The 27,729-nt window shown below is 36.5% G+C and overlaps 1 protein-coding gene across 4 annotated transcripts in view; it reads left to right on the top strand.

The window, feature by feature from the left end:
• Positions 1 to 27,729, top strand: part of Spata16 (spermatogenesis associated 16) — a 233,323-nt gene that overhangs the window by 202,856 nt on the left and 2,738 nt on the right. For all 4 annotated transcript variants that reach the window (XM_010632414.1, XM_010632415.1, XM_010632413.1 and 1 more), the window contains 2 exons: positions 4,802 to 4,966; positions 7,545 to 7,628. In XM_010632414.1, coding sequence (XP_010630716.1) covers positions 4,802 to 4,966; positions 7,545 to 7,628 — 249 coding nt within the window. The remainder of the gene's footprint in view (positions 1 to 4,801; positions 4,967 to 7,544; positions 7,629 to 27,729) is intronic.

Here is a 27,729-nt window from a genome sequence, read left to right as displayed (position 1 = left end):
CAGGCTTTGAGCTCCTCAGTTTCATCCATCTTCCTAAACACTTCCACCAGAAAACAATGATCAACTCCTTTGGCAAAATATTCATTCTGAAGAATTTCAGATATTTCAATTACCTTTTATATTGGTGACTGAGGCATGATTTTCCTTGTTCCCTAAGGGGAAAAAAAATCATGCATCTGGAACGTCAACACTTTCATCCAGTCCTAATAGCTAAGAAATATATTTTGTGTCATATATATTCAGATATTCTTTAATTCATTTTGACAATGGAAATTGCTTTGGAATATGAAAATACAATACATTAAAACTTTAGCATTCATAAACTACAGGAGACCCAAAGATAATGCTAGTCCTTGGCATAATACTCTGACCAGAATTACTTATATAAAGTATTACCACATTTACATTGTCACACAAATGATGTTAAATACATACATGTCTTTAGACACACTGTGCTTGCTTCGGCAGCACATATACTAAATAATACTTAGGCAATATCAAGAACTCTTATGATCTATTTTCTAAACATAATGAATATTTAATCACTTTATAAATATTTAGTTTTTAATCTACCTAGATAAAAAATCTACCTAGCATCTTTAATTAGGAAAATAGTTACGCTTTTAAAACAATAAATTTTAATGACATAAGGAATTTTTCTTTGGTTGCACTAATTTTCTATTTCCCTCCAATGAAATAAAGGATTTTGTTATCTTCAGAATGCATATAAAACTATAGAATAGCAATTTTCCTTCAACATAAGCATATTAAAGCAAAATTCTTTTTCCAAAGCTAACAAATTACTCTTCTTTCCAAGTCCCTGAAACATTCCCTAACCAAGAAATTTTCTTGGGATTTTATTATTAGTCAAGAGGAAGGGAGTAAGATTGGGAGGAGGGGAGATAAGACTGAGTCATGGAGGCTGGATATGATCAAAATATGTTATATGCATGAATGAAAACACATCAAAACCCAATATTTTGATATTAAAAGAACTGCTTTTGACCCATATATATTAGAAAAATACACAGGCAAAGTACTGTGGAACACACCTGTAATTCCAGGTATTTGGGGAGCTGAAGCAGAAGAATAACAAATTTGAGGCCAATCTGGACAATTTAGCAAGATTCTGTTTCAAAATAAAAAGGGATAGAAATGTAGCTCAGTGCTAGAGCACTTACCTAGCATGCGTGAGGCCCGGAGTTAGGTCCTGAGCACCCACCCACACAGGCACACACACACACACACACACACACACACACACTCTAGTACTGGTTATTAGACACATGAAAGCACGCTGATTGCATGCAAAAGGCTCCACTACGGAACTAGGGTTAGCAGAAAAATGTGTATAAATTATTGCATAAAAGCACTGCCCTCACACTGTTTCATTTGACCCTCACAATTTGATGACTTTGTGTCACCTTCCTCTTACCAATGAGAAAACTATAACATAGTCAAGTTCATTTATCTAAGGGGTCAGAAGATAGTAGTTCAGAATATTGTTCCAGGATTCTTTCATTAAGACATATTACTTCTCTGAATAAAAGTTTGATCCTTGCTGGAGGCAAAGCACACATAAAACAACATGAAAATTATTCTATAGCTATATTCAATTTTTAAAATGAACATTTAAGTATACAAACAAATTAGACTCAGATAATTAATTGTGAAAAGCTTCCTGGGGAGCATGAATGTTCACTCGTTACCAGGAGATGGTAGACACAGTTGGTGACGAAGACAAAGGACTTCCATGGTTGGAGGGAGGTTTCTCTTCCAATGATTTCCGTTATACTTCACAAGTTTCCTTGTCTTTATAGATTTTACTGCGGGATGCACAACGCATGACCAAACACAAAAGATCCTGACATTTTAAGAATTATAATCTAGGAATATTTCATCATTTTCCTCGTGGCTTCAAATCTTAATGAACATCAACCCATATCCCTCCTCTAATGGCATTTTTTTCCATCTCGGGATTTTTGTAGTAATTATTTCCCATGCTAATGGATGGCCCTGTGCTTTTTCATTCATTAACTTTTTTGGCTTCCGTCAGTTTCAAACCTATGTACTGTGCTTTCTGAACTAAATGTTAAAGAGTTAAAATAAAATCTCTTGCCATGTATAAAGCTTCCCTCACAAAATGACTTGCCAAAAATGACCTAACTAACCATTTTTTAATACCTCATTAATTTTACTTTTAATTTCTTCCAAGTGAAGCATAAAAAATGTTTACATATGCACACTTGAAATGAACAATAATGTGTTTTCTACCCCTCCTTTGCAATTAATGTTTCTGTTTGTATATGTTATGCCAAATGGAAATACAACCCAAATACTTGAACTCTGCATTTCAGCAGTATTATACAATGTGACTTATTTCCCAAACATTTATCCATAAGTGCTATTAAATCTAGGGAATTATCTGACTGAAGCCTTCATTTGAACTTGCTATTTACCTAACCTTCATTGTACCTGTGTGAGGTTTCAGCTGCAATCTTGGCCACTTTATTATTCTCTCCCAGCAGCTAAGAGCCATTTGATGGTTTCTAATATCTCTCTGGGAAGGTTATCTCTCTTCAGAAACTAGCACTAGATATTTAAACTAATTCCTTCATTTTGCATTTTTTCTTTTATTTTCTTAAAACAGTAGCATTAAAACATTCCTGTTACATTTAATATTAATGTTTAGCTTTTTTACTTTGTCTTTCAAAAGCCCCTATCTGGTATATGTAAATGTTAATCTCTAGCTTCCCGATGACCCAAAGTGCATTTGGCTGGGGGTAAAGGGAGGATGGGTGGCTATTAGCAGGCAACTGTATTCTTTCCCTAGTATCTTATTCATAGGGAGCACTTCCTGTTTTGTTATGCATCCAACAATCAAGCCAACAAAGCACTGTTTCCTTCCACTATTTTTATTTTCCTGATGTTTTGGAAAATTACCCTAATAGATTATGTTCCCAAGCAGGCTGCAGTTGTTTCTGCTCTTTGGAGTTGAGTCACTACACCACTTTCCTACAACTAGCCCCATTGTTTCTTTTTAGAGAAGGACAAAGAAAGCAATTTTTCTTCAAAAAGAAAACCATTTCTCCTCCAACTTGCTTTCCTCTACTTGACAGAATGCCATTGTTTAGATACATGTTTAAACTGAATGGTAGGCAAGCTATTTCATCAATTCAGGCAACAGATCTCAAATCCACCATTTGCAATCATAGCTCCTATAGGTTTATAGATTTTTCATATAAATGATTCATCAAAAAGAACAAATTAGTGAGAATGGAAGACATTACATGAATGGCACAGATAGGTATTAGAGAGAAATAAAGCAAATAAAATGCTATGGTGTTTAACCTTCATTTATTTCCAAGATTCTAGAAAATGCCAGTTTCTAGAGGTTACTATCACTCAAAACATGAGCATGACATTTCAGAAAGAACTGCTTTCTAATTTCAAGTTGAAGTTCAGATAGTCTTTAGTAATGCTAGTTTCTAACAATTTTCTCTTTAGAGAAAATTCTCTTTTAAGAAAGAAAAAAACATGTCTGTTTCCTCTGATTTCTAGAAGAAATTATGTGTCATACACATTCACAAGTAGTTCTTATAAACATCACAAATAAAATAGTACTTATCAGATTCTTTATCAGAGCTGTAAGGTAATGATTCATTCTCAAACTGCGTTTTGAGATATTCAAGTATTTAGGTAATTCATATTTCTGGGGTCCAGTATCAAGATACTGAGACTCACTGAATGAAGCCCAAGACTCTATTAACTGCTGAGTTAACAAATGAGCCTCAAGACTTTGGTGCAGGTGGTCCAGTAAGAGCCCTGCCATAAAGTGGTGTTGGTCACCCAGTCTTCCTCTTCAGAGCACCAGAAGGCAGAATGCAACTGTGAAATTAAATCCTCCTGCAACTTCCCATTTCTCAGTACTGTCCAAACACCAGAACAGCAGACCACCAGACACCCTAGGTCTCAATTATAACCTTTACGCAACCCCTTATGTCAAACTATATAGCTTGTCCAAAAGACAAGCAAGACAATGTCATGATAAACTTTGTCTCTCCTATTAAGTATTACAACTGTATTAAATGCTTTAAAGAAAGTAATGTCCCTTCATTGTAGATGGCAGTACCAAATATGCAGGAAGGTCACCTTATTCTAAGTTGCCTCATCATAAGAAAAGATGAAATACTAATCCCTGGGGAGAGGAGGGCCTTACAAATGTGTGGAAGAATCTATTTCAAGATGGATCTTGTCAGTTGTTGAAATGACCCTAGAAATCAAAGTGAGTTGCTACAAGACTAGGAACCAGGATACAGGGCCATCCAATGAGAACTGAAGATGAAAGGAGAGCTGGGGCTTTAATGTAAGCCACTGACATAAACAGAATTCAATTCATAAAAAACCTTCTTTTATATACACCAAATAGTAGGCAACTCTTAGGTTGTATGATGGTTTGGTGATTAAAGTCACCTCCTCTGCAGACACAGCCCAATGAGATCATAACGAAGAGAGCGCAGATATAATTTCAGTCCTGTCTTTTCCCCTCACCCTAACTTCCCATTGCAGGACAACCAGCAAACCCATCTCAATGGTCCTGAAAAGAGCTTCCTTGGATGCATAATCGCCTACTGGAAAAAATGTACAGACAATTTTTCTTAAAATGATCAAAAGGAAACAGTCATTTGTGTTAGGACACTACTGCTCCGAAAGATGCAAATGTAGTACACCAAGTCTTCATTCCCTGGGGAGGGGGTCTCGCTCCATGGCTTTGCTCTGAAACATTTCTTTTCCTTTCCAGGGTGGTCTCTGTGCGTGCTCAGGTGTGATGGAGAAGTTGCAGTACGCCAGCCTCCTCAGCCAGCTGCAGAGAGTAAAGGAGCAGTCCCAAGTAATTAATCAAGCAATGGCAGAACTAGCAACCATTCCCTATCTACAGGACATCAGTCAACAGGAGGCGGAATTGGTAACTATTTGTTTTTCTTTGTTTAAGGCTTTTACAGGCCCTGAGCCAACAGAAGAGTGATATGTTCTAAAAAAAAAAAAGAAATGTGATAATAAATGGAGTCTGAAGGCAAACTCCCTACCCTTCATGAAGCATTTTAATGCAGAAATTGGAAAATGCAGGGGTATCTGATTTTTATTTGCTCACATTGACTACTTTCCATCTCTTGCAGCAAGAAACTTTGTGATGTATAAAAACAAAAAAGGGCTGATTATTCATATTGTGTGTCAGGCTTTTTGCTTTAAGTAAAATGAAATTTTAATAAACTGCTTCTAAAACTCTAAGATATGTTAATATATAATTCTCTTCTTGGAAAAAGGAGAGGAAAAGGAAATTATGTGAAAAAATACAACCCTACAAGATGGTCCTCAGAGTTTTCTTAATCAATTCCAGTATTACTTTATATTTTGGCAGTGTCAATTCACACTAGTACCTTTGGATAGATCAATAAAGCTTTATTTACTTGGAAAAAAATGTAGTTAATCTAAATAGCTGCTTTTTAAACTGAACTTACTGGTTAGCTCAGAAAACCAGACATGTTGGCCTCCTGCAGAGCCAGTCAAAAACTAGCTAGTTGAAGGAATAGCTCACAGAAAGACTTTTCAAATAGATTGTGTATGAAAATCATAATTAATATTAGAAATTATAACACTTCATTTGAAAATTAATTACTAAACTGTATGCTGCCCCTACAGAGAAAGGTAAAATTTACTCTATTTGGAGATCCTAATGTGCTGCAGGGAAGGGCTCTTTACTTTGAAGCTTTAATTGAGAGTAGCTAAAACTAATTATAGACCTGAATTGAATTCACCTAGCAAGGATGAGAACAGCCCAAACTGATTACCTGTAATTTTCAGATAACTAAAAGAACCCTCCCTGTTTGAGCTTTTAAAAATGTAACCAAGAAATGAACTGCCAGCATTTATAATGTTCATCTGAACCTGTTAAAAGTGTGTTAAATAAATACTGATATCACAGTAAGCACATGAAATGGTCTGCTTAACCAAAGAATAAAACCACGCATACTAAAAATGAAAACTATGAAATAAGTCTATTCATGAAAGAATTACTAAGTCAAACTGGCAATGATACTTTCTAAACCTTTACGGTTGTGTGCAGAACACCGTCTAAAAGGCGAAGTGTTTATCTTGCCATTCATAAGGCATTCAGAAGTGCCGTAAGTATGAGCTTTCAAATTGCATATTATAGCCAATTTTCGATGATTAATGCTCCTCTGAGATAAACGGAGGCAAAGAAAATGTTAATTTAGGGAAGCCAGCGAAACGTTGATCCTCTTTTCCTGAAAAGTACATTCAGGATTTAAATGAAAAAATGCAGGGCAGTTTGCCATACATAAGCCTGCTTAACTACATATCTGTGGGTTTTTTTCCCACAGAAATATTCATTTTTCAAAATATACATAAAGAGCATCAAACTAACACTACTGGTGTCCCTTTCTAATGGACAATTTTTCAGTATTTGAAGCCCTACAAAATGGGATTTTATGGAATATCTTCATAATTCATATGCTCACCAGAAAAAAAAATGGATATATATGAGTGTGTATCTGCAAGCCAAATATTTTAAAAGCATATATACATCTTCAAGGTTTTATCACCTTAAGTAATAGATTTTACTTTCCAGCTTGCGAGTATGGGTTAACCTAAAAAATAAATCCTAGTAGTACCTTGCACAACACTGGATGAACACTGACTGATCAACAGAGGATATTTGAGTGACTCAACTCTGCCGTCCTACCTAAGCTCTGCATTAGCTAAAGCACAGAGATTATCTAAGGATTCAAGCTGTTTGATGAGGCAGTGAGCTAACTGGAGATGCGCTCCTTTCAGGGGAGGGCTTTTTATGAAAGTTTGAGCATCACGAGGTTTGATGCAGCTTCGTTATTTTGCAGCCATATGTGCGTTGTATACATATATAAGATTGTTTTCAACTGGAATACGCCAGGCGCCTGTTTTGGACAGAGTGAGGAACGTTGTAAATTTGTCTTTGGGACCTAAAAATAAAAAATGAATTTTTAAAAACAGGTATTTCAAATTTTTAACGCAGAAAAGAACATAAATGAGCTAGATTCTTAAAGAGGCAATAAAACAGCACAATGTCAGTATCATTCTCTGGTGAGCTTTTGCCTGATGCCTAGAATTATGATACATTAGCCTCAGGAGAAAATACTAAAATGCGTTCATGTACTACATGGCATTTCCTGAGAGAATTAACTACCGCCTTCATTCTACACAACCCAAATCTGTTTTTAACAAAACATCAACACTTACTACATTAAAACCTATACGTTTTCTACAAATTTTCAAGAAGAACCTTTTCATTGTTTCAATATTTTATATCTGCAATAATACTCCGTAATGACTCAGGCGAAGATGAGGTGGCAGTGTTCATTGTGAGAAGGATGAGTAATAAAATCATCCGCGTACAAATGATTTTTTAATTAGGTTTTAATCTGTGTATTTAAAGAAGTTATTTCTGTGTGAATTCCACACTGATAATTTTTATCTTGGTGCCACAGCTGCAGTTACTAATGGCAGATGCTATGGACACCCTTGAAGGAAGAAGAAGCAATAAAGAACGTGTGTGGAATACAATCCAAAAGGTAAAACTCTGAGCTGAAAGAAAGGTTATATTATTAAAGAAAATGTCCATCTTGCGTCAATTCTGTTTAGAAGATAAAAAGAAACGAAATTCCTCTGGGTCGTTTTCCGTTTGTTTTCTTTTTTTAAGTAAATGCAGCTCTCTCCAAGGAAGTATAACCAAAATCAAAGCTGAATTTACTGAATCTGTCCCCTCAGGTCTGTTCCTTCCCAGCAGACTGTTGTTATATGCTTTCATGATTCTTCTTCATGATCGCTCTCATTTCATATTCTTTTGAAATTGTTTGCTTCTTCATCATTGGTGATGACAATTTCTGAAGGTTTTTCACCAGTGTGTTAGCTATCTCCCAAATCTTTTCCCCCTTCTTGTCGTCTGTCATTGGTTGTCGTTTAATGTCAACATTACCGTGAGCCACAGCGAAACTAGTGCATTGATGACTTTGGTGCAAGAGTATCGTGCTGCTGATTAGGAGCAGAGGGATTTCCCTTTGCTGGTCACTGGGGTTTAAATGCAACAAGCACTAAGATGAGCCAGGCACCAGGAACTTAGGAGACTTATGCGACCCTTCAGGGCCTTCTGAAAGTGGAAAAGTGGAAAATGCTGGGTCTCCTTCCCAGCTCAAGCTAGTATCTCCTCCCCAGTCTGTCTTCTCCTTTCACTGTAAAATCCCTCAAAGGGAGACTGTATCCAGAGATGCAAATCAAGTGAGGAAGCCTAAGGTTTAAGAAGTGCCATCCGGCCCTGAAAGATCCTGCTGTCTCTGAGGAAGCATGCGTCTTCTGAAATCAACTCATATGTCCTGATAGATGCACATAAAAAATAAAAAGAATTCAGCAAGTATTTGTTGAATAACGACTGCGCTGGAAGGCTATGAGGTGTTAGAGCTGTTGTGGTGGATCAGACATGGTGATCTGGACTGCTACTTCGAAGTTTATTGGGAGCCGGGGATTTAGCTCACTGGTTCCACTGCCTGGCTTGCAAGCTCAAGGTCCAGAGTTCAATCCCTGGTACCAAAAAACACCCCTACACACACACAAAGTAAGTTTATTGGATACTACAGAAGAAAGGAATTATTTGGTGAACTGTGGAAGTACATAGCAGTATAGCCTACACTGGGAGATCAGGGAAGCCATCTCTGAGGTAGTTATACAACATCTGAAGAATGAATAGTAAGTATCCAGCTAAAAGTGGAGGTTCCCAAACTTTACACCAAGAGTACAAAGGAAGTATAGCACACTGAAGAAAAATGATAAACAAGTGAAGAGAATATTCCAAAATGAAATACAGAAGCAGAGAAATCAAATCAAAGATTTATCTATAAAGTGAATTGAGGATTCGGAATGTTTCAGAGCATGTGTATCTGGAAAATTGTTTTGAGATACCTTTATAACTGTAGTGAAATGGGTTTAAAAGGCTATGTATGGAACTGTAGGGGGGTCAGTCATTAAGAGATGAAGGTCACCCAGGGGAGACATGATGTTGGCATGGTCTAGGGGGACTTAAAAAAGGACAGAGGCAGAAAGAAACAAGAAATGTTTAGGAAGCCAAAGCTGTAGGCCTTGTAACTGATGAGATATGGGAGTTGGGAATACAGACACAGTACAAAATGAGGCCTGGATACTCGCTTGAGTAACCAAGCGTGGGACAGGGGCAGGTTTGCTGGTGCCATTTATTAAGGTAGGAAACTGACACAGGTGCAGCTTTTGGCTGAGAATATAAACTCCTCTGGAGTCCAGTCAGGAGCAGAAAGCATAACCAGATATTTGAATGGGAATTTTATGTAAAGAATGGTTGCTAACTATGACATAATTAATTATGTAACTAAAAAAGCAAAAAAGAACAGTAAGTTATTACTGAGGAAGCAACTAAACAAAGCAACTACCACCTCTTAGGGCTGGGGAGTACAGAGAAGAGTTTGGAATGACTAAAATGTACAAACTTGAAGCAAGGACTCTGCTACACCAAGACTCAGACCTTGGGGCCGGGCATTTAGCTCAGCGGTTCAGTGGCCTGCCTTGCAAGCGCAAGGACCCAAGTTCAATCCCCAGTACCAAAAAAAAAAAGATCATTAACAAGACTCAGACCTCTACTAGAAGGCGCTGTTAGCTGTCCCTGGTGTCTCTAAGCTCAAACAAAAGGTTCTGAAGGGCTGGGACCCAGACCTCTGAAGAGGGATTAGTAACCCACTATTGCTATATGGAGTTATGGGGTGATGAGTGATAATCGAGGTAACTCTACTACTTTGGGGAAAAAACAGATTCAGATGCTACTATAGAAAGCAATGTTTGTTTTTTGATTGAAGAAGGTTTGCTAAAGAGATGCTTACAGGAAACACCAAGCATGTAATAGTAAACAGGAAGCAGAGAAAAAGGGGTCAAGTCCTTGTCTTCTCCTCTAGTAGCCTCTGTGCGCAGAGACTAACAGTTGGCAAAGCAGAAATGGGGTTTGCAGGATGGCAGACCAACATCAGTAAAGCTACCTACAGAAGGATAAGTTTGGAGTTGAGAGACTACATGTTAATAATTGGCACAAAAGTGTATTGAACTTGGGGTGCTGGCAGGATGCCCAAGATAAAATACAGGAGCCTGAAATTCTAGATAAAAGGCTGAATGAGGACAAGGGTTAAATGAAGACAGAGATTTCTAGCCATTGACCAATTGGTGTTAAATGAAGTCATTTGAGTGGGTGACAGTGCTGGTCACTGAGAAAGAGTGTATAAATACAAAGGAAATCCTTGAACAGTGCATTTCAAATATGAGAGAAGAAAAATACAAAGGAAACTAGGAAGGACTAGTAGAATTAGAGTTAGAAATCAACCTAATCCAATGCTGGAGAGTATCAAATAAAATAATCAAATGGCTCTGTCAGCTATAAAAATAATTGCTAGAACAGGGGTCAGCAAATTATAACCTGCAGGTCAAATCCAACATTCAACCTATTTTTGACAATAAAGTTCATTACTTTCAACCAAGCCATTCATTTTCATATTGTTTGTGTCAACTTGGCCAAGTTGAATAGGTACCACAACCACTGTAATAGAACACAAACTCTAAAGTATTTATTATCTGGCTTTGTACAGAAAAAGTTCACCGTACTCTGATTTAGAGCATTACACTTCTGAGAAACATTTGCATTTGTACATTAAATACTTGCATTTATGGATCCAAATGATAATAGAGCAACAGTCTAATTTTTAAATCCTAGGGACCCAGACATAAATGTGGAAGAGAGATTAACACCTACTTACATCACGTAGACAACTACTTATTACACCTCATTCTAAGTGTTTTTGATGCCCAGGTTTATAGGTGCACATAGTTTGTGGCTTCTCACTTTGTACTTATTTTAGTTATCTGTTGCTACTTAAAACACCATCCTAAATGCAGTTTTATCATATAGTATTTTCAATATTTAGGTAGTTTATTGTCTACTCCAATAGAATGCAAGAGCTACCAGGGCGCTGGCTTTTCATTGCCCTGTCTGCAATATCTAGGACAGTGTATGGCAGAGATGCAGTGTCCAGAACACTTCTGGTGAACACATGAATGAGCAATGTGTCAATAGCATCTATGGGATATGCAAAAGGTCATGCTTCCTCCATATTTTGTTATAGGACAAAACTAAGCAAAGTACGATATCCTTAATTGAATGTGTTATGGCATGGAACTTTCCAACACAAGTAAACATCCCTTTTTAATATAAATGGCCTGTTTCTATATCTACATCACTAGACCAACATGCATATATCATCCTTGAGTTAATTACTAGAAAGGACTTTTTAAAACAAAGCCAAACAGAACAACCTCTCTTTTTCTAAAACTCTATCGATAATATATTTTAATTATGGTGAATTAAGAAAAAAAAAACACGAATGTTTCATTCTCTCTCTTTCTGGATTCTTAGAGAAACTTCAAAGAAGACAAAATGTAGGCAGGAGGTCAGCACTCATGAATCAGATTTCATCTTGATAGGTTTTTTATAGACGTATAACAAAGTGGAGCCCAGAAAATTGTGTTAGGTAATGGGGATTCTGACAGACCCTTTAACTATGTGGAACTAGGGTAGGAGAAGCTTCTGCTATAATTCTGGTACTTCAGATGAAAATTTCAAGTGTTTTCATTAGGTACAACAGCTGTTTCTATTACCGATAACAGATCTCAGAGGTGGTGATGCTGATATCAACTTCTAGTGAGCTCAGAACACAGTGTAACTTGTACAATTAGGTTTTTTTAATTATTTTTTTTCTGCACATGCAAATTAACTCTGTAGCAGTAAAAGGAAATTACTTACTTGCTACCGGAATTGTCTGAAACTGATAAGATCATCCTTTGTAGAGTAACATTAACCAGATTAAAAGCCCTTGGGAAAAATTTGGCACCCTGTTCCTTCCCATTCACATCTTCCTAAAGACCTCTCAGTAGCTTCCATTTAGAAAGCTATGATCATTACCAGGGCTTTTAATTTGGAAATATTGGCTGCTCACCAGTGAGTCTTTCTAGACACCCAGTGCTTAGGTGCAGTGGCTCTACTGCGTTAAAATCTTGGAGGCCTGGAAGCCTTGATTTTACCATCCTCTTGCCTCATGCTTGTTTGAAGGTACATTATTCAACCTGACCTGAGACAGAGTCACGGTTCTGCTAGTTACTTTACTCCCAAGATGGTCACCATCATTTTGCCCTCTTACTGGATGCACATATTACACATTTGTTGATGGTGGAATCTATTCCTCCAGCTCATTGAATCAAGGCTGACTTCTTTGGTCAATAAGATATGGTGGAAATTATGTACCACTCAGAGATTAGCCTTTAAAAGGCCTGATAGTTTCTACTTTCCTTTTCTTGAAAAAGTTCCTCTTAGATCAGATGTACTTGAAGCCTGGTTCATATGGACAGAGAACATTTAGGCAGTGTAGTCAACAGTCTCAGCTGACTAGTTTCAATGGTCAGCCATGCGAAGCAGTCATCTTGAGGTCCAGCCATTTTAGCCTTTGATGAATCCAGTCTTATGTACAGAAGCCATTGATTGAACTGCATGAAAGAAACTGCAAGACTGACCTCTGGTCAATCTACAGACCTGCGAGATAATACTTAATTGTTGTCTTAAACCTCTACATTGGACCCTCAAGTTATGACCAGCCTCACATATGAATAACTTGGGTTATTACCAAAATTTTGCTTTTAACTTAGGACCAAAGTCTTGAGTTGCAACCCAATTTCTGGCTGCTTGTGCTTCCAGATGGACTCAGATACAAGTTCAACCCTTAAACATTTCTGGAAGGAACGTTGCAACATCCTTTCCTGTGTAGGGTTGAGAAATCCTGGGCCAATGTCTTTCTAAAGACACTGAGATCTGCCTGGAAAAAAGCATGGCCTAAAATGATACAGGAGAGAGACTTTGAAGGCAATTAAGTGGCCAACTTGAGTTACAACCAACTCTCAAGAACAAATTGAGTTTAATAAGTAATGTAAATGCCACAGGGGGAAGGAAGCATGATAGAAAAATGGAAAGTGACAGATGAAGGATAAAATTATGCAGATATCTAGTGGAAAGCATTTCAAGTAGAGGAAATGGCAAACGCAAAACACTGAGGTCAAATGGCCCCAATATGTGCAAAGAATAGCAAGGAGGAAAGGGTTTTAAAGTATGATTAACAAGAGTAAAAAGATTCATTTTGTTGTTGTTGTTGTTGTTGTTGTTGTTGTTGTTTTGACAGTACCAGGGATCAAACTCAGGACCTTGTGCTTGTGATGAAGGTACAGAGCCACTGAGCTAAATCCCTGACTCAATAAGAGTAATAACAAATGAAATGAGAGAGAACACAGTGCTTTACAAAAACATTGTAAGCTGCTAAGTTGAGGATAAATTGAAAGGAAGGAGCAAGTATAGAAGCAGGGAAACTGTTGTACCTGATCTGGGAAAATAATGATGGTGGCTTGAACTTTAAACCCAAGTGGTGACCGTGCAGGTGAGAGTAGTCAGATTCCATCTGCTATTTAGACATGAACTGGTATTGCAAAACAAACAAACAAAAAAACAGCCTCAACTAGCAATTAGGAGACAAATTAGGTCTGTCACAAATTAGGTCAGAAGCCACTTCCTTTCTCCGGGCCTAAGTTTTCTCATCTGTAAAGTAAGGACATTGATCTAGAGGATTGCAAGGTCTTTCCCAGCTCTGTATGAATGCTGTCTTTTTAAACCCAGACCATCAAAATGAAAGGGCAAGTGCTAATTTTTCTGAGCTTTTATTATGCAACAACATTCTCCTATTCATTCTGCATACGCAGATGTACTTGTCCTCACCAGGTACAGAGTATAACGAACCAGACAAGGTGATTCACTTCCCTAAAGTCACAGGGCCAGTAAGGGATAGAGTAAGGACTTGATCTGACTTTGGAGCTTAAACTCTGTCTTGATAGAAACTCAGGATCTGTGCTGCCTGAAGAGAGTGACTGATAAGCCTTCAAGTGTGAGGCCAAGTGGAGAATTAAAGTGACCTGCAGCTGAAGTTGTTTTGCATTTATAAACAGAAAGAATCCAGAGCCCAACTATGCAAATCCTTTATTTTTTTCATTTGGTTTCCACTTATGGGACCTCGGACAAGCCATAGCCTTCTAAGAAGCATAATGTGTTCATAACATTCCATGGTTGGAGTCTGATTTTTGTGTTACTTACCAACATGGTCGGTTGAAGAAGGAAGCACAAACTGCAATATTTTATTTACTTTCCCCATCAGCATTCAAACACGAATCCTCCCAGAAACTCTCAGAGAGATTGCACATGCAGCATCATCATTCATTGGCTAGTCATTTGGGCTGGCTAACATGTGCTTAGGTTAGTACTTCTGAGAGTCTTTTCAAAGATTTAGCAGCCATACCATTCATCTGCAAAGCCCTTTTGCTGGCACTCCAGCTTTTCCTGCATGTCTTGTTCTTTAAGGAGCCCCCACAGATTTATTGCAATTTGATTGTGAATCTTCTAGCTTCTGGTTATGGGTTTCCTCATTAGCATATCCCTAAATTCCTTTATAGTATGTGCACAAAGCACTGCTACGTAATTCTATCCACACCACAATACAAATTGTGTAGGTATACCTAAGTGATCCTAAGTGATCCAAGCCTGGGAGGGGAGGAAAAACTCCAAGACAAGCAGGAAGGGAGACAAGGCCCAAAGAACTAAAAGAGGCAAGATACCTATGTTAAATCATTGCAGTTCTCAAGATAAATTGAGTTTGTTCCAATAAGTATTCAGGTCACCCCTCTAGTAGAAGAATGTTTACCAGAGAACCTCATGATTGTGGCCAGAGGCTGAATCCTGGGATAATCAGACTAAAGGAGAAAGCTCCATCCTTAACTGTTACACACAGAAAAGCAACTCTACTCTAAGGGTAAAGCCCAAAGCCTTGCTTCTGGCCATCTCCCCACCACAGTGCAATGTTTCAAACCTAGATAGTGAATTTCAGTTTTCACCTAAAAAACCAACATCTTCCTCCTTTGGCTAGAACAGAAATGTATGGAGTTAACTTATGTCAGTCAGCTTACTATCACTGTAATACAATACCTGAGATAAGCAAGTTAATGAAGAAAAAAGTTTAGTTTTGGCTCACAGTTTCAGAGGCTTTTCTCCATGATTATTTGGTCCTGTTGCTTTGAGCTTGTGGCAACACAGTATAACATGGCAAGGGCAGGTAGCAGAGGAGGCTTCTGTACTGCACAGCAACCAGGAAACAAAGAGAGAAACGGGAGGAGGCTGGAGTCCCCAAATCCCCATCAAAAGGCATGACCCCAATGAACTAACTTTGACCCATCAGGCTCCACCTATAAAATGTTCTGCTACCTCCCATTAGTATAACAGGCAGCAGGCTAGGGACCAAACCTTCAACACATGGCCTTGTGAGGATGGTCAGGATGCAAACCACAGAATTTGTCCAACATTTTTAGCATCTGCATTGGATAATCACTCATTTCTCACCTGCGGTTGGTTTTACTTCCCAAACTTGGAATATCTCTTTTATATCCTTTTTTGGATGAAAATATTATGCCAAAACTGATGATTTGGCAAGAAATTTCTACAGCAGAATTCAAGTTCTCACTTAGGGAGCAGTTATCCAGCAATTTAGCCATTTTTAAACAGCAGTTTATCAAGGTGCAGATGTTAATTTGCTATCATGTACTTGAACTTAATAAAATAATGTGTTATCTAACAAATTATCAAACTATTTTATTCTGTATGAAACTTGCTTTTAAATAGCTATCACAGCAGAACAAGCTACTGAAAAAATAGACATGTTAATAATTAGTGTTATATAATATGACAAATATTATCAGTAATTATTATTGATCTCAGTATGTGCCAAGCACTTCAGAGCATTATCACATTTAATGATTACAATAACCTTATGACAGATATCATTATTTCTCTTTTGAACGATGAGGAAAAAGAGCTTCATAGAATTAACAAGGAAACAAACCTAAGTTTGTTTTTGCCAGGGTTGGCTTTCAAATCACTTGTTTGAGTCAAAGGCTATATTGCTAATCATTAATTGGAACACTTACATTAAAACAAATGTTTTATGTTTTAACACTTATGTTAAAACTGCTAAAAGTCAGTGGCATAAAGAATGTTGCCAACCCAGCCCAAGTTTGGGTTTTGTAAAACAGCTAATGAAACAACCTTTGAGCTTTCCTCTTGGCAGTGAGTGGAATAGAGGCATCAGGGGCTACTGTAGGCATCCCCCCGCCTTCTCTAGAACACAGCTGACTGTCCATCTGACCATTTACCCACACTGCATTGCAGCAGCTGACTCACACTTCACCACCTGCTACTCTTCCCTGAATGATACTACTTATACTGTCTCCTCTCTCATCTCTCTATTTGTAGGCAAATCACATTTAGGTTTCCACTAATAGTTCACCATTTTTCCTTTGCTTGCAACTTCTAAACTTTAAGGAGATGACTGAGAAATCTAGTCATTTCTGGAGCATACTAACTTGCTCTGAGGGTCACTCTGGTGAATTACCTGTATTAGCCTTCTGAGATGCAGAAGATAATGGTAGATATTGCTGTAACACCTCCAAGCTTCACCATTACAACATAGAGGACCCTTAAATGGTATTGGAACAACACATTGTTTACCTCCATTTCATTCTAAGCTCTCTTCATGCCTGATCCACTTACAAGCTAATACAGGGAAATGACTAAACAGAAATTGGAAATAGTCATGTTGTTCCAAAACTATCAGTGAGTTTTACTTTTTCAAAATACATCTTTTAATGAAAAGTTCAGTGAAATATTGTTTGGGAGACACAGGGGAAGAGCATGAATCTTAATTGTATTTTGAAAAGTAAATTTGCAATTCATTCTACAAGTTTCCTCCTTTAAATTACCAATTGTGTTTTCTCTGCTTCAACCAGCATATTTATTACATGTACTGTACACAGTAAGTTTTACAGTTCTTTATAAGGCATAAAAATAACAGAACAGCATGTATCACTTATACCACTTAGTAGCTACATAAATCATAAGACATCTTCCATTCTGTACTGAAAGTAGGGTTAATACAGAGTTCAGAGCAATTGACTTGTAGCTCATTCAATCATTTATAGTATATTCATTACAACTTTCCTCTTCTGGAAAAGGACAAAAATAAAAGTGTATATTTACATGCAACTCTAAAGTAAGGTATGGGTCATTTGTCATTCTATGACTTCATCAAAATTGTACATGTGGAGATGAGGACAAGAATGTAATCTCAAAAACACATTGATAAGCATAAATACCCACCCCCTGCACCTCTTAGCATCATTAAAACTGTTTCTTTTAGAGGACCAGGAATTTAGCTCAGTGGTTCTGCCTCCTGCTTCGCAAGAGCAAGGTTCTGAGTTCGATCCCCAGTACCAAAAAAAAAGGATATTAAAAACTGTTTCTGTTAGAGAAAAGACTCCAGAGGAACACGAAATAGGTGGTTAGAAGATGATTATGGATTTATGTTGGAGAGCAATATTAACCCAGAGACAGGAATAAGTTAGGCCTAACTTGTTGAATTAGAAGGAATTCAAGGCACAGTTACTTTCCAAGACCTGTACTGGAGGGAAAAAAAATTCCTTTGGCTTTATAATGGATGAATTGCTTTATCAAATTGATGAATATATTTATAACCAACTGGGAAAACTGAAACAAAAAATGAATGCATATTTTCTTGAGGTTCAGGGGTAAAAAACCATTTTAAAGATCCATGATAGAATACTTCCAAGAATATGGAGTAAATATGTTTTTCTAGATTCATCCTATTATATATAAGCAAATCCAAGATGTTAAGTATAAACCAAGCATAAAACTATGTAAAAGGAAGAATGAAAAAGGAAGACCAGATAGAGATATAAGGACCCAAAGAAAGGAAGGGTGATGTGTTCACTGGAATTCTTTTTCTTCATATATCCCACACTTGAAGATGAAGAATCCAATAATCCAGAAAAACCAACAAATGGAGACCAAGAAGAGTCTCAGCAACAGCGCTCTACCTCTCTCCCTGCCTCCCTTTTTCTCTCTCCCTCTCTCTCCAAAAGAGGTCGCCTCACAAGACAGAAAGCTCATAGACAATAATCATCTCCCACCTCTCCACCCACATCAGCAAAAGCTACAGGAAGGGATTAGACTTCTCTTACACTACTCTGTAACCAGGTTTCCCAATCTTCTCACCCTAGCAAGATGGTGTCCAAGAACAAAAAGTGGACACTGGACTCTCTTCCTTACGAAGGGATAATTCTCCCTTCTCCTATCCTCACTTTTCCTGGTACAGTGCTGGAAGAGGCCATGTAGAGAATTCAGATATTCACCACCCAGCAATAGTAATGAGTCTCCTTCTACAATGTAACATCAGTAAAGGCCACATGGGAAACAGTGAGGAGATATTCTTATGGAGGTGTCATTAGAAACCTGGTGAGGAGACGGGGGTATGGCTCAGAGGTTCTGCCACCTACCTTGCAAGCCCAAGGGCCCAAGTTTGATCCCTGGCACCAAAATAAATAAATAAATAAACAAACAAACAAAATTAATTAATTAATTTTTTAAAAAATTAAATCTGGTGAGGAGCTTGAACTCCAACCCACTAAGATCAAGGAGTCTTAGTGGGGAAACTGAGCTGCTGTTTCCACCTGGAAGAAACAAGGCAATATTCCTCCCTTTCCCTGTAGATCACTGACAGAAAAATACAGCTAAACCAAGAAGATTAAGATCTTGAATCTCACAATGCCCAAAGTGTCCATATTTCAATCATATATCACTTACCATAGCAAGAACTAGGAAGATCTCAAACCAAAGGAAAAAAATCAATAGCTGGCAACACAGAGCTGTCAAAGATATTAGAATTATCAGACAAATGTCATAAAGCAGCAGCCATCATAAAAATGTTTTATTGATCAATTATAAATATACATGAAAAAGTAGTCTATAAATCTCATCAGAGAAGACAACATATAAAGAAACAAAATGTTAGAACTGAAAAGTAAAATAACTGAAACAAAAAACTCAGTGGATGGGAATAGAGAGGAGAGAAGGAAGCATCAGTGGATGAAGCTAGAACAATAGAAATTACCCCATTTTAACAACAGAAAGAAAGAAAATCTGAGGAAAGAATGAATAGAGCTTGCGGGACCTGTGGGGCTATAACCACCAATCTAATACCCAGGTCCTTGAAGTTTCTGGAGAACAGTTAAAGTGAGCAAGACGGCAAAAGTACTAAAAAAAATAAGGAAAGATCCTAAAATTTGGCAAACAAACAATATAATAGATTCAAGAAGTTGAATGAACATCAAACAGAGAAAGGGGATTAAAAAAATAACAAGCTCTATTATGTGCACATACCTACTCCCCAAGATGAATGCTAACTTCATGTACTGCAAATATGTACTAATAAAATAAAAGAAACAAAGAAATTTCCACTGAGATACAACATAATCCAACTTCTGAAAACTGAAACCAAAAAAAAATTTGAATGCAACAAGAGATGATTTATTACCTATAAGGGAAAACAAATCAAAATACAGTGCTCCCTCCTCCCAAGGAAATATGGAGACCAAAAGCAAGTGCAACAACATTTTTCAAATGCTAAAAGAAAAGTATTTTTATCTCAGATTGCTATACCCATTGAAAATATTTTTTAGGAATGAAAAGGAAAACAAGAATTCTCAGAAGCAGGAAAACTAAGAGAATTTATTACCAGCAGACCTACCATTAAGAAGTGGTTAAAGAAAGTTATTTAATTGAAAAGAAAACAATGAAATGAAGGCCTCAGTGGCAAAACAGGCTGAACAAACAGTTAGCAAAATTGTTAGTAAAAATAATAAACTTTCCTTCTAAACCACGAATTTAATAATGAAAGGAAATATAATGATATTGTATATGGTGGTTATGAATATATTTAAAGAAATTTTTTAAAATAAGCATGTTGTAAATTTAGAAGGATGATAAGACATTAAAGAACTTAATGATTTTGTACTTTAATCAAATATAAAATGACAACACCCACAGACTATGATAAATGTTACATACACAGTCCACCAAAAAAATGTATACACACTTCAGGGAAAGAAAAATGTATATATATAAATATTTTAATTCTAAATTTATTGAGACATTTTGAGATTAATACAAGTTAGGTTTGGTCTGTACATGTACAATAGATTCTCAAACTGGTGGCCATTAGCTTCTAGACATTTACTATTTTTCTTTTCCTGAGTGTGTATACATTTTTATGGACTTTGTATATATACATATACATTTATATGTAATATATATTAACCATTAAAATAGCTATACAAAAAGCTATTCCAAAAATACTTTAGGTAAATCAAAACTGAATTCTAAAAGTGTTTACTCAGAGGTAGGGACAGGAAAAAGAAACTAAATTGGCAGACTAAGCTCTAACATGCCCATACTTAAATTAAATTTAAATGATTGAATACACCAAGTAGAAGAGAGGTTGGCAACATTGATTTAAAAGTTTGATATAACTATACATTGTGCTATAGTTTGGGTCCTGAATTTCCCCAAGGGTTCCTGTGGTAAAGACTTGGTCCCCAGGATGGTGCTGTTGGAAGATAGTAGAATCTCTCAAAGTCAAGGCCCAGTTGGAGATGTCCTTATCACTGGGGACACACCTTTAAATGAGATATGGGGACCCTAACCTCTTTCTCCTCTTTTGTACCACAGCAGTGGGGTAAGTGGTTTTTCCATGTGCTATTGCCACTCATTTATAATAAAATGCTCAGAAATGTAAACCTTCTCCAGTTGTTAAAGAGCGTGGACTGAAATTCAACAGCTAACATGACATTCAAAAATGAAAAAAGGACCATTTTCATCTTCAGAGTTAAGGATTATTTTAATCTTACATCATTGCCTTTTCTCTTTTACTTTCCTTTTATTTTATTTTTGAATTTTCTCTGGTGTGAAAAACTATAATAGTACACAGGATCCTAATGAGATAATTAATAATGTGAAATAGGAAGTAAAGGGCTAAAGGTGTAGGGAAAGTGGGAAGGGTGGGGGAGAGGTAATAAGGGAGAGGAAAAAATATGAGAAACTGAAAAAATGCAAATAAAGTGTTTGTAAATGGGGAGGGGAGGAGGGGGTGAAGGGAGGGCAGGGGCGAGGGGAAAAATGAGAACCAAGACCTATTATGTAAAGGTACAGGATCCCAATAATGAATGTTACTGTATTGTATACCTAGATTGTACCAATAAACTCAATAAAAAGAAAAAAAATGAAAAAATGAGTGCTTTCACTATAGGATCAGGAATAAGACAAGGGTATTATCTCTCACCATGCTTGTTGAACATAGTGCTGCAAATTCCAGTCACTGCAGGTAAAAGGGCAAAATTAAAAAATAAAAGCAACATAAAAAGAAGGGAAGAAATAAAACTGCCCCATTTGCAGGTGACATGATTGTCTATATAGAATATCCCACAGAATGTACCAAGAGAAAAAACAAAGTAATACAAAACAAAAATCAAAATGTCTCAAACAATCTATGTTCAGCAATGTTGCAATACATGAGATAAATGTACAAAACTCAGTTGTATTTCTATACTCTAGCAGTTATCAGGGACATTGAACTTAAAATATAGTATCATTTACAATTGCTCATAAAAGCAATATTTTTATTTAAATCTAACAATTTATAGGAACTTGTATACCAAAAACTACAAACAAGTGATGAAAGAACTCAAAGATCTAAATAAATGGAGAGATATTCTATGCTTATGGATTAGAAGACTTTATAGACATCAATTTTCCAAAATTGATAAACAGATTTAACATAATTTCCATTAAAATTTAAGTAAAATTTGTCATAGATACAAAGTGGGCATGGTGGCGCACACCTGTAATCCCAGCACTCGGGAGGCTGAGGCAGGAGGATCACTATGAGTTTGAGACCAGCCTAGGCTGCAAAATGAGTTCCAGGTCAGTATCAACTACATAGTGAGACCCTGTTTCAAAAAACAAACAAACAAACAAACAAACAAGTTTTTTCTAAAATTTCTATACTAAGGCAAAGGATATAACTCACTAAAGCATTTGGAGGAAGAGTGAAATTTGTTAAGAATCAATTTATTCAATTTGAAGACAGCTTTTTATACAGCTATAATGACCAAAATCTTATGATATTGGTGAAGGGACAGACATATAACTTAATGGGATGGAATAAAGGAGCAAGAGAGAAACTCACACAAATGTGCTCAATTGATTTTTTTTTTTATAAAGGTGCAAAATCAATTCAAGAGGAAAGATAGCCTTTTTGACAAATGGGGCTAGAGTACTTGGATATCCCTGAAAAGAGAGAGAGAAAGAGAACCACACTCCCTCCAAAAACAACAACAACAACAAAAAAAAAAAAAACTTGAAATAGCCACAGATTTAAATTTAAAATATAAAACTAAAAAAATTTTTTGGAGAAAATCTTTGAGATATTTGTATATCCAAAGAGGTCTTAGAAAGTCTAATTGGCAAATTAGACTTAAAATTGATAAGACCTTAAAATTAAAACTTTTTTCTCTGTGAAAGACTGCTAAAAAGAATGAAAAGATAATCTCAGAGCAAGGAAATATTTAGAAACCACAAGTATGAAAAAGGACTAGCATACACAATATATAAAGAACTCTCAACAGTGAACTAATTCAACAGTAAAACAAAGTCAATTCAATTTGAAAAAGAGCAAAAAATATAAACAGATATTTCACCAAAGTGAATGTCAAGTAAGCACATTGAAATATGTTCAATATTACTAATCATTAGGTTAGTAAAAATTAAAAATTACAATGAGGTATCACTAGATATTTATCAAAATGTTTAAACTAATAGCTATAGTTTGAACAGTATTTGCTGGTGAGAATGAGGAGATATTGGTTCATTCATGTATGGCTAATAGGAATGAAAAATTGTACAGCCACTGTAGAAAATGATATGGCAGTTTCTTAAAAATAAAAGTTAAATAAATATTCAACTACAGTGAACCCTTTACTTACAAACTCGATCAGTTCCCAGGGTCTGGTTGTAACTCAAGTTGGTTGTAAGTCATTACAGCTGAAATCTGGATGTTTACCTGGATACACACTATAGGTAACAAAAGGCACAATTAGGTCCATTATTAACCTAATTAACCAAAGTTGTTTGTATGCCAGGTGGGTCATAACTTGAGTGTCCACTATACTCTATGACACAGCAGTTATCCTCTTGGGTATTTATCCTAGAGAAATTGACTAAAGTTCACAGAAAAACCTATACACAAATATTCATAGCGATTTAATTCACAGTATCACCAGTCTGGGAATAATCTAGATTTTATTCAAAGGGTGAATAACTAAACCATCTATGTTAGATTCATTTATGTAACAGTACTCAGCAGCAAAAATAAATTGTTGATACAGTAACCTGAATAAATCTGCAGAGAAGTACAGAGTAATATACTGTCTGGTTCCATTTAGAGAACTTTCTTTCTGTAACAGAATTAGAGAACTAGAAAACTGATTAGTGATTACCAAGGGTTAAGGAATATGTAGGGCAAGAAGGAAACTGAGGTGGCTGTAGAAAGGCAACAAGAAAGCTCTTTGGGGTGATAGAACACTTCTGCTTCTTATTCTGGACCTCAGTATAGTTCTACAAGATGCTACCATTGAGCTGAACTGGGTTAAAATACACAGATGCTTCCTGTTTTACTTCTTTCCAATTCATGTGAATCTACAACTATCTCCAGTTGAAAACTTAATTGATACATACACATTCAATCTTACATGTTGAAAACTAATTATTTTTAAAAACCATGATACAAGGTGCACAAGGCTTTTCAGTCTGTTATTACAAAACATCATAGACAGAGTGGCTTTTAAACAACAGCAATTCTTGATCAGAGTTGTAGGGGCTGGGAAGTGTGAAATGAAGGCACTGGCAAACTCCATGTCCTGCAAACATCCAGTTTCTGCTTCACAGATTGCAATTTCTTGCTATGTAATCACATGCCAAAGGGGGCAAAGAAGCTCCCTTGAAACTTTGTTACTGGTGAATGAACCCAGGGCCTTTGCACTGAGCTATATTATTTATTTTGAGACAAGGTCTTGATAAATCACTAATTGCCCAGGCTGGATTCAAACTTGCAATCTTCCTGCCTTAGCCTCCCAGAATCCTGGAATTACAGGAATGCACTACCATGTCATGCTGAGCCTTTCTTTCTTTCTCTTTTTTTTTTAAGAATATTGTACTAATCTGAGGACTTTGGTCTCCACTCTCTTAATCTAATCATTTTTTAAAGGCCCCACCTCCTAATACTATCACTTCCAGAGGATTTCCAACACAAATTTTAAGAGGACACACACATTCATACCATAGCACATAATTCCCTGAATAAAGTGATAGCAAAAATTTACAATAGATTTTTAGCACTGTACAAAACTAATAAAAAATGTTATCATCATGGGTGTTTTTAGCCAATAGTTGATAATAGTTTGGCATGGACATTTTATAACATGTCAGAAGTAGGTACCTCAGAATTTCATGTTATCACTAAATCCTGAATAATAAACCACATACAATAAATGAAAAATATAAGGGCTTGTCTGTCTGATTGACAACTAGCCAAAAGTTAAAGGAAACTATTATATTATAGTAGAAACAACTTTGTCTCAGAAACTAAGTTTGTTTTAGAAATTAATTTCAAGCCTGTTGGAAAATAATTGTAATTCTAATAAGAATTAAAATTCAAACCATTATGGATAATAAATATTTAAAAGCATTTGGTCTGGAAATTAAATGGGAACAGAGCAAAGAAGCTCATGTTATCAAATCCACCACGGTGTAGTAAAACGTCTATTTTGCAGAGAGGATTTGGACCAAACTGTTAATCACTGAAAACACATTCTCATTCTGTAGCCACCACTATAGTCACACAAGCCTGATATTTACTCCTAAAGAACTTGGGTCTTATTTCTTTAACTTTCTTTCTTTTAAAAAATACCTTTTAAGCCTTGTTTTTTTAAAAAATTCTTTGAGCATCCAATTCCTGAGGCATGCACATGTGCAAGAAAACCCATATAAATATATCCAATCCTCTCTCTTTGATCCACACAACATGAAATCTAATCAGAAGTCCCAAGTTCAAGGCCAGAATCTTCCTTGTCAGTGTAATTTATCCATTCTTTCATGTTTGAGATTGATTTTGCACTGCCATTACTGGCAGAAAACCACTAAGGTATCCAAGGTACATTAAGCTAATTCAGAGGGCTACAGACACATCGGGATACTCCAACAAGGGGAGAAGTGAATTTTTCAAGGAATCAGAATCATATTTAAAGAGATAGTTAGAAGTTATTTGAGCTTTCATTTTATAGCTTAAGTATTTACATCCATTTGCTAGGGCTGCCATAACAAAACACCACAGATTAATCAAGTGGCTTCTTAAAATTTTTTTAATTTTGTGTTAGTACACATTTGCAGTGTATAAGGATTACATTCATTGTGGAGAACTGGTACATGTGCATAACACATTGCAATTCTATTTTTTAATCTCCTTAACTAATAGAAATGTATTGTTTCCCAACTCTGCAAATTGGGAGTCTGAGACCAAAGCGTCCATGAGGCTAGTTTCTTCTGAGGGCTGCGAGGAGAATGGGTTCCATGGGCCTCCCCCAGTGTTGTGGTGGTTTGCTGGCCATAGCTATGGTGCCTTGGTTTGTAGAAGCATCACTCCAGTCCTTGTCTTCACTGTCAATGGCCCATGCATGTGTCTGTCTCCAAGTCTTCCCTTTTCATAAAGACATCAGTTATTATGGACTACAGTGACCTCAATCTTACCTGTTAGTCCATCTGCAAATGAAATCATGTTCTCAAGTACTGAGGGATTAGATTTTAACACATGAATTTAGAAGGTAGCACAATCTATATTAGTTCACATGCAAACCCACAACAGTAGTGTTTGAACATAAGTTAAAAGGTGTTTGAACATCAGCTAAGAAATTAGCTGATGACATTTTTCCTCACCTTTTGATGTGAATAATGACCAACAGCCATCTGATAGTTCAGAACCTGCCCTCCTACTGAGAACTGTGGGTTCCCTCAGCCGTTAGACATCCCCAAATTCTGTACACCCTTTTTTTCTGATATCCATCACTGTAATGCCAAGTCAGCACTGGCACATTCCTACATAAGAAAATGTTACCTGCCCATTTTGCAAATGGGAAAATTAGACCTAGAATGACCAAGTAGCCCATCAGATACAGTTAAGCAAGCAGATTATGTACCAAAAAAGAGAGTCTAAAAAAGCCTGTGTTCTAAAAACTGACTCATTTCCTTTCTTTCATACATATTTCTTTGTGTTTTATTTTCCTAAAGGCTTTATAGAATTTCTATCATTTGCAATCTGTTCTTCTTAGTTATATGAATCTATTTCCTCTTCAACCTGCATTTTTCTTTTCTTTAAAAAAAACCAAAAATAAAGAAATAGCTATATGAAGAACATGTTGCAGCTGTCCTACAGTTCAGTAAGTACAGAAGCTAAAATTGACTTATTTTACTGCATATTGTGCCATTCATCTAATGATATAATCCAAAGGGGAAAACCTCTGATTTGAAAATGTGAGTGCTCACCTTTAGGACTGGACTACTTAGATCTGAAGTGAGTATATGTCATGGAATTTTATGACTGGATGTGTCATTGGAACATTGCAGGGCAGTTCTCTCTCAGTATCAATGTTGGTGAAGACCAAAGCTCAGAAAGGACAAGAACCTTCCTGGGGGATCACAGAGCAGAGTTATGATTAACCAATCCAAGAGCAGATCTCAGTTCTCCTGCTGACTATTCACCCAGGGCCATTTCTACTTCTGATTGTTTCAAGTATGGACGCGATGCCTTGTGGCTATCACTTTGCCTTGAGAGTCTCAAAGCTAAACAATCATAAGAGAATGGTGGGTTGTGAAAGTGGTGCTTAGTTTATAAGGGAAAAGAAAGCCTTCTGGTATACTCCATCCCAAGCATCACTTTGAGTACAGAAAACACATTTCTTTCTAAATCTAACCTAGTATCAAAAAGTAGGATTATTTTTTTAAGAGTAAGATTATTGAAAGTCCATCATATCCTAGTTCTGAAAATAGTGAACAGCATGGATATAGTGCCTACTTTATGGAACTTAAATCCAAGTGAGAAGACAAATCATTATAAGCAAGTACATAAAAAATTACAATATCCAGAGATGAATGAACTGCTATGGAAATATATTACTGAGGGACCCAACCTGCCTAGATTGTAAAGAAGGACTTCCTTGGAGCATTAATGTTTAGCCAGAAATCTAGAGGCCTCTCTCTGTTAGAGTTCTAAGAGACACATTGCAGCAGAGGTCTAAGTATTTGAAAGATCAAGAGTACTCTGATAAGTGAAAGGAGAGATGTACCCCATGGTTCAAGTGAATGGAGTAATTTTAGAGCTAGAGACACGTATGAAACCAGTTCACCAGATCTGTAGGGGCCATGTTAAGAGTTTAGGAATCCATTTAGACTATTTCTACTAACAAATACTACAAATGGTTAAGAAAATATTATATATATATACACATATATATGTGTGT

The sequence above is a fragment of the Fukomys damarensis genome, unplaced genomic scaffold (assembly GCF_012274545.1).
Source record: "Fukomys damarensis isolate Sample0158 unplaced genomic scaffold, DMR_v1.0_HiC HiC_scaffold_12, whole genome shotgun sequence".
Lineage (NCBI taxonomy): Eukaryota > Metazoa > Chordata > Mammalia > Rodentia > Bathyergidae > Fukomys > Fukomys damarensis.
Note: the sequence above shows the minus strand (reverse complement) of the source record. Positions and strands in the feature narration are given on the sequence as shown.